General features: G+C 35.5%; 1 protein-coding gene across 7 annotated transcripts in view; it reads right to left on the bottom strand.

Annotated features, from left to right (window-relative positions):
* The window catches only part of LOC139122447 (E3 ubiquitin-protein ligase CCNB1IP1-like), a 145,831-nt gene that overhangs the window by 94,959 nt on the left and 38,091 nt on the right, over window positions 1-12,781 (bottom strand). For 5 of the 7 annotated variants that reach the window (XM_070687824.1, XM_070687827.1, XM_070687828.1 and 2 more), the window contains 3 exons: window positions 12,421-12,480; window positions 2,116-2,186; window positions 1,499-1,573 (listed from right to left, as the gene is read on the bottom strand). In XM_070687824.1, coding sequence (XP_070543925.1) covers window positions 1,499-1,573; window positions 2,116-2,186; window positions 12,421-12,480 — 206 coding nt within the window. The remainder of the gene's footprint in view (window positions 1-1,498; window positions 1,574-2,115; window positions 2,187-12,420; window positions 12,481-12,781) is intronic. The other 2 variants (XM_070687829.1, XM_070687830.1) reach the window with 1 other exon arrangement.

Here is a 12,781-nt window from a genome sequence, read left to right as displayed (position 1 = left end):
AGAGGGCAGTAGCTTGGCATAATATAGTTGTCTTCCGTGTCTACGGCATGGTAAAGCTTTCAAAACGTACGTACGTGTTTCGTTCAATGCACTGTGCCGTATCCGCGTACGGGTGAAACTGCAGACCTGATTAAATATTCATGAAAACCGCTGACCTCTTTTGAAGAAAGTTCGCATAAATTACTGGAATTTTCGATCGTTAGGCTGCATGATGTCATTATTTTAGTCCTTATATGGTACTAAACTGGGTTCAAAGGGTCAGGAATACCCTCCTTCTGGCTGAGTTCGGCAATGCATAGCTAAGTTTGGCATAAGCATAGAACGCAATCACTGTCGGTTTATATACCGACGTGGCGCTGAGAGCGAGAATGCCGTGTCGGTTTATAAACCGACGCGGCACTTTAAGGGTTAAAGTACGGGGTCGGTAAGGTTTACTGGGATGTGTTTTTACGTGTTCAGCAGCTTCGCAAGGTGTACACCAGCAACAGATATTGCTGCGTCCCAAGGGACGCGTGGTTTAGTTTTTGAGGGGTCCTGCGTCCGGTTTTATGCGTAAAGGACGCAGAAATGCGCGTCATGTAAAACCCTGCTTCATGAAATATACAAATGAGCTAATTATTAACTTCACACTGCTCAATGCTTCTTAGTACAATTGGAGATTTATCAGATCAACATCTGTAGCAAGTTTCATTAAATTTAACGCTGTAATTTTAGAGTAATATCACTAATTACAAAGTTCATTAAATATGCAAATGAACCCTTAATTAATTTCACACTACTAAATGCTTTACACTACAGTTAGATATCAGTCAGATCAGTATCTGCAGCAGATTTCATCACATTTGGTGAAGTTATATCGGAGTTATATCACTAATTACAAAACTTCATAAAATATGCAAATGAGCTATTTTTTTAACTTGACACTGCCAAATGCTTCTAAGTATAATTAGATATATATCAGATCAATATTTGTTGCAAGTATCATCAAGTTTCATGCAGGAATTTCAGAGTTATCTCACTAATAACAAAAGTTCATTAAATATGCAAATGAGAAGATCATTGACATGACACTCACAGTATCATCATAATGTTCTGAGACTGTCATCTGTGAAAAGTTTCATGAAATTTGGTGCTGTATTTCTTGATATATGTCTACACTGTCATTACCGTCTCCATAGGGAAACCATTGTACGGAAAAAAACAATATTGCATAACTTCATTAATATGCAAGCCACACTATCCAAAATATAATCAGTTCTTGCAAGTAGCATGTGGTACCTGTGTACCAAATCTGACTTGAATCGGTTCAGGCGTTTTTGAGTTATCGTGTAAACAGACAGACAGACAGAGACAGACACACACACACACTAACATACACAAACACACACACACACACATGGACAAACAGACAGACATCGCTATGACATTAGCCCACGTGTTTACACACGTGAGCTAAAAAGTAGAGTGTCATATTGGAAACATCTAATTTACATTGTACCTGATATGCCCAGAAAGCTAAAGCTCTTGATGCAATCTCCATTATAACTTCTGGCCGCTGACCTGCCAAAACCATCTGACGGAAAAATGGAAAAAAGATATACCATTGTCATGCAACAAGTTAACAAATGTGTCTTATCTACATGTAACATTTCCATTTTTCACGGACTGATACAACTGTTTATCCCCTTATTGTTTCTTATGACATACCGGTATGAGTGAATAATATTTTGATGTTCAATATACTGCATTTGAAATTTCAATTTCAATTTCAAGAGCACAATGATTATATTTTGGTACATGTATGTTTCTTTTGAAAGGCATATTGACAGATTCAGACATTAACAAACAATAGCACTTATTTCCATGGATAATTCAGAACTTTTTTACAAGATTAATAATATCATAAAGCCCTTCATTACTCTTTTCTGAAAAATGCAGTCAATGGTTTTTTAATGTCATTTGATACTACAAAATAGATCGGTATTGCTTGAACACAGATACCTCAATTGCATTAAGTTAGTGTCTGCCAGAGGCAAGCAATAGAAATTACTGTGCATGCTGTACCAACTTTCAATTTGACTGAAATATGTTTTCATGAATTTGAGGCCAACTCACCGATTTGTACTGTTCACTTGGGTTCATGTCAATTCTCACAATATCAAACTTACCAGACAGACTTGTTTCACCTGACAGAAGTAAAGAATACCGTTACAAACAACTCAATTTATTCTGGTGAAATAGAATTGAGTCCTTGAAGGCACGGTGTTGTGGGAACTGCACATATGTAACTTTCTTGTTTACAAACAATTCATGCATGATATCTAGATGCATCATGTCAACATAGCTGCAAAATTTAAATTTTACAATATTAATTGTAACAAACATAATTTAACTTTCATCAATGGCCATTACCTTAATACAATGTTTACATCAGTTCTGGCTAGGGGTCCCTGTTAAAAAGGCATATTGCCATTCACAAAAGTTGCCTTTCTCAGTTTTGATTTCATAAGAAGTATATATTTTGTGGCAGTAACTTTTTTATCTCTATTTCCGAGCAAATATTTGTTACTTTCTATAAATAGCCCACTTTGTGGCAAGTGACAAATTGAGTAACCTGCAAAAATTTCCAAATCCAATATTCTGATGGTTTGGTAATTTTTATTAAGGTATGGGTTCTATAAAATTAAATTTGCTTGTTCAAAATATTTATAGTATTTAAACACTAAATTTTGAAATTCAGCTTGAGCAAATACGATGGTTTTCAATCGGGCTCGAAACCACAACACACGGTACCCAATCACCTAGCGGCAGAGACCACAGACAAAACCGCTCGGCTAAATCCCCAATCTCAAAAAAGATTGGTTCAATAACCGAGCTAAGGATGTTACAATTCTGACTGCACCCTCTCCACTCGCCGTAGAGTTCTTGAGCACTCACACTAGTACATACACTGTCATACATCTCACACAAACTTTATCAAAGCGAAGCAATGAATACAATGCTTAAACTGGGCGGAAGACAGCCTCGGGGACAATTCTGTCCACCAGCAGAACTATCAACCCAGGGTAGAGAATACAATAGTTTTCAATCGGGCTTGAACCCACAACGCACGGTACCACAATATCACTCTAGAAAATTTGACTGTTAAGGTACTCTAGAAAATTTGACTGTTAAGGTTACTTTGATTTGATATCTGTTGAACTATAAGTGTGTGATGGAATTTAGACAAGTGACCTAACGGCCAATATAGCTCCACTGTGTTTATGTAGAGAATAACTATTTTTGACATATGTTGATGAAGAAGGTGGAAATCTTTGATAGCTCATTTAAATTGCCAGAAAAAAGTGGCTAAAACAGCTGCAAAAATACACAATTGAAGATTTCATCATAATTTGAATATATCACATTGTATCATCCCTGAGAACATGTAAACCAAAGCTACCTGACGAGTAGGTTTAAGAGAATGAAATTTTCTGACCAAAAATGGCAAAACATGAAATTTCACTGTGTTTATGTAGAGAATAACTATTTTTGACACATGTTGATGAAGAAGGTGGAAATCTTTGATAGCTCATTTAAATTGCCAGAAAAAAGTGGCTAAAACAGCTGCAAAAATACACAATTGAAGATTTCATCATAATTTGAATATATCACATTGTATCATCCCTGAGAACATGTAAACCAAAGCTACCTGACGAGTAGGTTTAAGAGAATGAAATTTTCTGACCAAAAATGGCAAAAATTGCCCCCAAAATAAAAATTGCAGATTTCACCATAATTTCGATATATCATATATTAAAATAATCCCTTGGAACTTGTATACCGGATATCAAAGCTATCAACTTGCACTTTTTGAGAAACAAATTATTTGTCCAAAAATGGCAAAAATTGCCTCCAACATACAAAATTGCAGATTTCACAAAATTTCAATATATATCACATTTAGTTCATCTGTAGGAACCTGCATATATAATTTAAACGCTATCAGACTACGCTGAGATCGCACATTTCGCCCTGAGTTTACATGTAATATCGTTTCCAAAACTAACCCATTAAAATGTTTGAAACTAATGTTGCGCAAAACATGAAATTTCACTGCGAGAGCAGTCGGAGACACTGCGCAATTAGCATGCAAATAAGCCTTAGCGGGAACACTGTTCATCTATAGGAACCTGTATACCAAATTTCCAAGCTATCAGATGAGTAGTTTTGGAAATACACATTCTTTGACCAAAAATGGCAAAAATTGCCCAAAAAATACAAAATTACAGATTTCATCAGAAATTCAATATATATGACTTAGTTCATCTGTAGAAAGCTGTATACCAAATTTCAAAGCTATCAGACCCATACTTTTTTAGAAAGATATTTATGACCAAAAGTGGCAAATATTGCCCCAAAATTACAAAATTGCAGATTTTATCATAATTTCAATAAATATCATTAAGGTAAGGTGATCTGTAGGAACCTGTATACCAAATTGCAAAGCTATCAGATGATTAGTTTTGGTAATACAAATTTTTTGACCAAAAATGGAAAAAAAATTGCCCCAAAAATACAAAATTGCAGATTTCATCATAATTTCAATAAATGTCATTTAGTTTATCTGTAGGAACCTGTATACCAAATTTCAAAGCTATCACATGAGTAGTTTTGGAAATACACATTTTTTGACCAAAAATGGCAACATTGCCCTAAAAATACAAAATTACAGATATCATCAGAAATTCAATATATATTACTTAGTTCATCTATAGAAACCTGTATATCCAATTTCAAACCTATCAGACCAGTACTTTTTGAGAAATACATTTTTTGACCAAAAATTGCCTTAAGGATGATAAATACCAAATCGATCATTTTTCTGTCAAATTTTCAAAATTCTCTGAGAAAATGCCTTAAAGTAAGGCCCAGAATTGAGATGTATCGCCAGTTCAAGATAAGGAATGGTTCCCGTGTAATTCACGATTTTCAAAAATCAAAACAAATGCACGTGGCTATCCTATGTCAAATCGGGGAGCTTTTGTAAACATCGTGGATATATTTTCATCGCTATTTGCATAATCCATCTTGATTGGCACAACGTTGCGTAATTTACATAATGACATTGTTGGGCTTCTCCAAAAACCAGGATTACTCCCGTCTGTCAACAATAAACCGTAACAATGTTTGTTGAAGCACAGTCCGGGCTGTAACAATGTTTATTGAAGCACAGTCTCTCCGAAGCCTAGTCCAATTTTCGACATACAGAACTGTTTCCGCTGTTGCGGCCAAAAACTACGTGTCACTTGTTAGCTCACGTGTGTAAACACGTGGGCTAATGTCATAGCGATGTCTGTCTGTCTGTCCGTGTGTGTGTGTGTGTGTGTTAGTGTGTGTGTGTGTCTGTCTGTCTGTCTGTCTGTTTACACGATAACTCAAAAACGCCTGAACGGATTCAAGTCAGATTTAGTACACGGGTACCATATGCTACTTGCAAGAACTGATTAGATTTTGGTTAGTGTGGCTTGCATATTAATGAAGTTATGCAATATCGTTTTTTTCCGTACAATGGTTTCCCTATGGAGACGGTAATGACAGTGTAGACATATATCAAGAAATACTGCACAAATTTTCATGAAACTTTTCACAGATGACAATCTAAGAACATTATCATGATACTGTGAGTGTCATGTCAATTATCTTCTCATTTGCATATTTAATGAACTTTTGTTATTAATAAGATAACTCTGAAATTCCTGCACCAAACTTGACGATACTTGCAACAAATATTGATCTGATATATATCTAATTATACTTAGAAGCATTAGGCAGTGTCAAGTTAATAAATAGCTCATTTGCATATTATATGAAGGTTTGTAATTAGTCATATAACTCCGATATAACTTCACCAAATGTGATGAAATCTGCTGCACATACTGATCGGACTGATATCTAACTGTAGTGTAAAGCATTTAGTGGTGTGAAATAATTTAAGGGTTCATTTGAATATTAAATGAACTTTGTATTTAGGTATAACTCTGAAATTACGGCACCCAAGTCAGTGAAATTGGGTACAGATATTGTTCTGAGAAATATCTAATTGTACTGAGAAGCATTTGGCAGTGTCAAGTTAACAAATAGCTAATTTGCATATTTTATGAAGTTTTGTAATTAGTGATATAACTCCAAAATAACTGCACCAAATGTGATGAAATTTACTACAGATACTGATCGGACAGACATCTAATTGTGGTGTAGAGCATTTAGTTGTGTGAAGTTAATTAAGGGTTCATTTGCATATTAAATGAACTTTGTAATTAGTGGTATTACTCCGAAATTACAGCATTAAATTTGATGAAACTTGCTACAGATGTTGATCTGATAAATTTCCAATTGTACTGAGAAGCATTGAGCAGTGTGAAGTTAATAATTAGCTCATTTGTATATTTCATGAAGTTTTATAATTAGTCATATAACTCCGAAATAACTGCATCGAATGTGATGAAAATTGCTGCACATCCTGATACGACAGATATCTAACTGTGTTGTAAAGCATTTAGTAGTGTAAAGTTAATCAAGGGTTCATCTGCATATTTAATAAACTTTGTAATTAGGTTTATAACTCTGAAATTTGGGCACCAAAATTTTGTGAAACGTTCTACAGATATTGATTTGAAAAAATATTTAATTGTGCTATGAATCATTGAACAGTGTCAAGTTAATTTAGGGTTTATTTGCATATTTAATGAACTTTGTAATTGGTGACATTTCTCTAAAATTACAGCATTAAATTAAATAAAATGTGCTACAAATGTTGATCTGATGGATATCTAATTGTCCCATAAAGCATTGAGCAGTGCCACGTTAATTAACAGCTCATTTGCATATTAAATAAAGTTTTGTGATTAGTGATTAAACTCTGAGAGTACTGTGCGAAGTTGAAAAAACCTGCTACATATAATGATAACATAGATCTCATTGTTCTGTGAAGCGTACTACTATTAATGAACCTGTTGTAAAACACGTGAGCATATTCAGTTCATATCTGGTTTTACTAGTACGTCTGTCCATACCCACAGACTGTAAGACGACCAAAACTGTTCTCCATCCAACTTAATGTTATGACCAAAAACCAAAAATTACGTCCACTTCCGTTAACATTTTACATGTGTGTCGACACGCAAGAAGAAAGTTCCATACTAAAAATTCTTCGCTCCTGCTCCGAAAGAAACTACGGCCAAAAAAAAACCAACCAAAAACCACAACTTTTTATGGTATATAATGTCGGTCAATACAATGTCTGGCATTCAAAAACTGTTCCCAGAATCCCAACCTATCATGCAGAACATCAAATTATTATGTCTGTTTCAGATTATATTTTGTATACCTGATAAAGTCCGACATCCAAAATTGTTCCTGCTCCGAACTAATTGTAACGGAAAAAAACCGAAACATCTTTTTTTCTAATGCAGTGATTGTGTTTACACACAGGTTGAACTCGGTAAAGTTCGCGTTGTAAGCTTATTATGCACCTTCGTCAGTGCATCTGAATGTAATCACAGTGAATAAAGATTACATCAAAGTACCTCACCATGGGTTTCAGTGTCGTTTTATTTTGGGAATGGTTGCAATGTCATACAATTTGACAGTCGATCGGGCAACATCCCCTCCCACGAACTTGTAAGCTTATTCCTCCGAAATTGTGCGCGAAAAAATACGCCCTCTCCTCGGACCGATCGTAAACGTTGGCGGGTAACACACCTCGACTTTTCTACATTACGTTCGAATGACCTTGCTTTGGTTTGCAATCTCCGAAGACTGACCGGCGCTAGGAGATATTCAAAAAACATAGGGCCAAAGTCCCTGAAGCTACTATAGACATGGATACAAAATTAAGTATTTCCTGACTGTATGAAATTATCTCACTAAGGTCATCCTAGGGACATGTAAACCAAATATTAAAGCTGTCTGACCAGCGGTTTTGAAAAAACAAGCGACTCAACAGTTGACAGAGCTCTGCTGTGTTTTGTAGAGAATAACCTTTTATGACACATGTATTGATGAAGAAGGAGGATATCTTTGATAGCTCATTTCAGGAAGGCCTGACCAAAATGGAAAAAAATTGCGTAAAAATACAGATTTGCATATTTCATCAGACTATATAAGTCTATAACAGCAAATAAACAAGAGTTAATTACATTCTAATTAAAGTAAACAAGACTTGCTTAAATCAAGATTTACGTCATAAAAAAACAGCATATCTGTCAGGTTATAAAGAATCTTGAGCTTGTTATCTTTTAATATCAGTATTTTCATCCTACTAAACAAGCACATTTTAACTTTCAAATTAACATTGTAAGTAAGTTCTGTTGAATAAGTTGAGACTGTACGTACTCAGAGAAAGCACACTGAAGAGACAAATGTTTGAAACTTAAGAAGTTCAAGGTCATCAAAAGCATTATAAGGAATCATGTTACACTTTCATTGCACCGTTTACACAGATTGCATAATTGCTATAAATAGCACGAGGAATCTTACAGCCCAGCTTTACCATAAAAACCCTATCACTTTGACCACTCTTTTAATTGACCACTCTACTTTTTTCCTCAAAAAGTAATCTTATTTTATCCTTACCAAGTCAACCAAAAATGGAAATTAGAACTTTCTCTATCTCTATTTATTTGACCACCCTATCATGACAAACTATTATGAGCAATTTCTTTTAGATAACATAAATGGTGGTTCAGAATATATCAAAGTTGGGATTCAGGAAAGTTGCCTTTACATGTTTTAATCCTCAATTCACTATGAACTGTCAAAAAAAGTTGAACTTTCTGTTAATTCCACACTAAAATTATTTTGGCTTTGATGATTTCCTAATTAATTCAATTATTTAAAATCATATTAATTATTTTTTTCTGGGTGAATTGATAGGGTTTATACAGTACAAGAATTACATACAATGTAAGTCAAACTTTGACCAAAAATGACAAAAAAATTCCTTAAAAATACACATTTGCATATTTCATCACAATTTGAACAAATCTAAGTTGGGTTATCCCTAGGGACCTGTATACCAAATAACAAAGCTGTCTGACCAGCGGTTATGAAGAAGAAGATTTTTTACCAAAAACACCTTTTTGGCATTAATTTGCCTATTTTCAACAATATCAAAAAATAAAAAAAACTAGTTTCTCAAAATCATATTTTTCATCTACTCAACAAATATCAAATCAGTAAGTACTGCGGTTCTAAAGATATTTGAGTGGACGGACGCCTCACAAACGGACATCCATACATCCATACATCCATACATCCATACATACATACATACATACATACATACATACATACAGACTGACGCCGGACGGATACCCATCCCAATAGCTTCTATAGACTATAGTCTATAGTAGCTAACCAGACCACATGGACCCTTTTTGAGCAGACATTCGCAGCATATGCATGTACCAATGATCGGATGATGGGCCGGTCAAAGGTCATCTCAATTGGTATATAATTTACAGTCCAAATTCGTGTCCATACGATCTTTTTTAAATATTTCCAATATTTGTTTGATGCAATTTTAAACTTTAGCAAGACCTTTATATGAACATAAACCAAACAAGAATACAAAAATAATTACGTTAACTCGAAAAATTACATCATCGCCGAACTTGCCATTTCGAATCGACAACTGGCTTATCACGTGGATGAACTCAACCACGCTGAGAAGTGCTGCTTGCCTAGCCTATCCACTGCTCTCCGTACCTCAATGCAACGGGCAGCAGTTACCAACGAACGATGCCATTTCTGGTTTCAACATGTCAAAGAAGGCGATATTTTAGTGTTGAACCGAAGTAGACGACCCATATTTCATTATTTGTACAAAAATTAATGCATTCTGTTAACATCCCCGTGGTCACGGACTCGTAATAAACTTTCACTTTTCAGAACAAGTTGCCTTCGTAAAACTCCGAGACCCGCGATCAAATTGTTGTTTGACCAAATGTGAAATGTCGGTGAATACATTTTACGAGTAAAAACCCAAAAAACAGACAAATAAATAAATTTACACGAGCCACACAACAAAATGGTTTTAATCATGCCGCTCCAGACAAGGCCACGTTCACAGATCAGTGTCTAGCTCAGAACCATGGCGGTAGAAAGAAAGACGTCCATGCTCAGAACACACTTTAATACAAAGCCAGAAAATCGGAGTGTAATTACTAACTCTCTTTTTTAACGGCACCGATAAGTTCAGACTGTTTGCTACAAAGTGGTTCGGAGATGTGACCCTTCAAAAAAAGTGGGTCACAAGCTTTCCTTTTGATGCGAACGGGCGTAGAGATTTATATGTATGAATAAATGACACCTCTCGTGAGACAAATTTTTGGCCAGTCTACAGCCTGGAAATTACATGGCTAAAAAGTCAGGTCGTGTGGCTGGGACAGTTATCGCTACATAATTTAAATATACATGTTAATGGAGATTTATAATGAGCTGTTTGTTGAAGCATGGAGGTAGCTATCTCCATGGTTGAAGGCACGATAAAGTTGCTGCTACTCGTCAAAATACGGAAACGTTAGTCGGTACCCACCAAACTTCGTATGGAAACCCTAATTATACATGTAAGCTATGGTTGTGGTAGGAGGTTGAACTCGTCGGTTTGCGATGCTTGGCGTCTTTTTGTCATTTATTAGATTACTTCTCACAACTTGTGAACAATGAATTAGTCCGATAGTATCACGTCTACGTAGCGTTGCAGTGTTTATCTAGGGAACGCAGCAAGCTTATTTACATATGAATTTAGGACACGCCCGATATCAGTAATGACTGCTGACGTCATTGTTTTCGCCCACTGAAGCCATTTGCTGTAGCGACGTGCCGAAAAGAAAGGCTCCAAAATTGGCGGTTTTCCGCGATTTATTTTATTTTCCTGGACGTTTTCTTTGAACAACTGTCATTCCCGGTCGACATTATCACTAGGTAACAAAATATGCCCGCGTTTAGGTTAATGCGCGTTTAATTATCAAACGCCGTGGCGTCGAAGTAACAAAACAGGTTTTTTGCGTTTTTCTTGAATTCAATGTGTGAATGAGGTAGCCTTCTTTGGCACCTCGTCAATTCGCACTCACAAACACTAGCTGCTTGAAATTCACACTGTCCATTGGAAACATAATGAACTCAAAATCCATGTCTGGGATTTCCTTTATATGCTTTTGTTTTTTGTTATGCGCTCTTGAAGGTGTTAGACTAAGGTGCTTTTCAAGGAATTGTAATTTTCACGCCATATAATTTGAATGGAGCCGCCGAGAAAAAATCGCAGACAGGGATTTGAAGGATATTGTCAAGGCTTGCCAACGAACAAATTTCAACTGTAAAGCTTGCAGCGTGCTCGTGAAAGGGGGGAAAAACCGTTTTTTGGAAGGTTCAGCAAAACGCTTGTCACGTGACTTATGCAAATAATGACCGTGTACTGTGGTTGGTCGGATGGCTCTATATTAGGGCTTTCAGAAAATATATACTTTATTGGGGTTTGGGACTTCTTCAATTGAGAAAAAAATAAAAATCTGAAAGTGTCTAAAAGGTATTTATCATCCTTAAAAATGCAAATTTGCATATTTCTGCACAATTTGAACAAATCTGAAATAGATCATCCCTAGGGACATATGCACCAAATATCAAAGCTATCTGACTGGTAGTTTTGAAGTTGAAGATTTTTAAAGATGTTTTTACCAAAAATGACAAAAATTACCTTAAAAATACAAATATGCAAATTTCACCACAATCACCACAAACAAATCTGACTGAAGTCACCCTAAGTAAACTGCATATCAAATTTCAAAGCAATCGGAGAAGCGGTTTCAGAGAAGATGACTTTTTACCAAAAACACCAAAAAATGCCCCCAAAATACAAATATGCAAATTTCACTACAATTTGAACAAACTTAAGTGAGGTCACCCAAAGTGAACTGCATTTAAAATTTCAAAGCAATGGACTTGCGGTTTCAGAGGAGAAGGCAATTGTTGACGGACGACGATGACGGACGACGATGATAAATCAACCTATTTGATAAGCTCCGCGTAGCTGACAGCGGAGCTAATAAAAGATCAATTTTTTTTAGCTGCCATACTATGACTATAGGAGGTGAAACCCATGTGTCAATGAATAAGGGATATTGTGTGTAGTCTTCAGTAAAATACCAATTTGTTAATGAAACTTCATGGTGCTATTCCAGAGTGAAAGTCCTATTAAAGCATACAATATTACAAAAGAGCTGACAAATGAACAACATTAACAGCAAATGTAAGACCAACTTACTTTCAATGATGTCATGCTTAGTACTAAACATAGTTGATTGGATTAAACATTTGGCAATATTCTTATAGCGACCACTAGCACTGATTGCAAGGTTAACTTAATGAATTCTAACTTACAGGCTGGACAACTGTATGACTTGTTAAACTCCCGAGTACCATCTTCATCACAAAAGACATCTACATGCTGTTAAAGGCAATACCTGTCTTTGACAAATCTGTTTAAATACTAAGAAATTCAATTATCAAGGAAATCTTACCCGCTCATTCTCTTGATATTATTTTTTTGTTGGTGATGTTCCCATAGAATTTGAGTATATTGATGTGTTGAAAAATTTGAATTAAACTGGTAAGAGAAATATTGTAATCAATTGACTATGTTTATATGCGCCATCTTAGTTTTTTTAATTCGAAAATTTTATTTTTCTCCGTACAGTTAAAACAGGAGTAGCACCCACTTTGAATTCCAAATATCAGTAAA

This window comes from Ptychodera flava, chromosome 22 (assembly GCF_041260155.1).
Source record: "Ptychodera flava strain L36383 chromosome 22, AS_Pfla_20210202, whole genome shotgun sequence".
Taxonomy (NCBI): domain Eukaryota; kingdom Metazoa; phylum Hemichordata; class Enteropneusta; family Ptychoderidae; genus Ptychodera; species Ptychodera flava.
The sequence above is the reverse complement of the archived record's forward strand: the minus strand, read 5'-3'. Positions and strand labels throughout refer to the sequence as shown.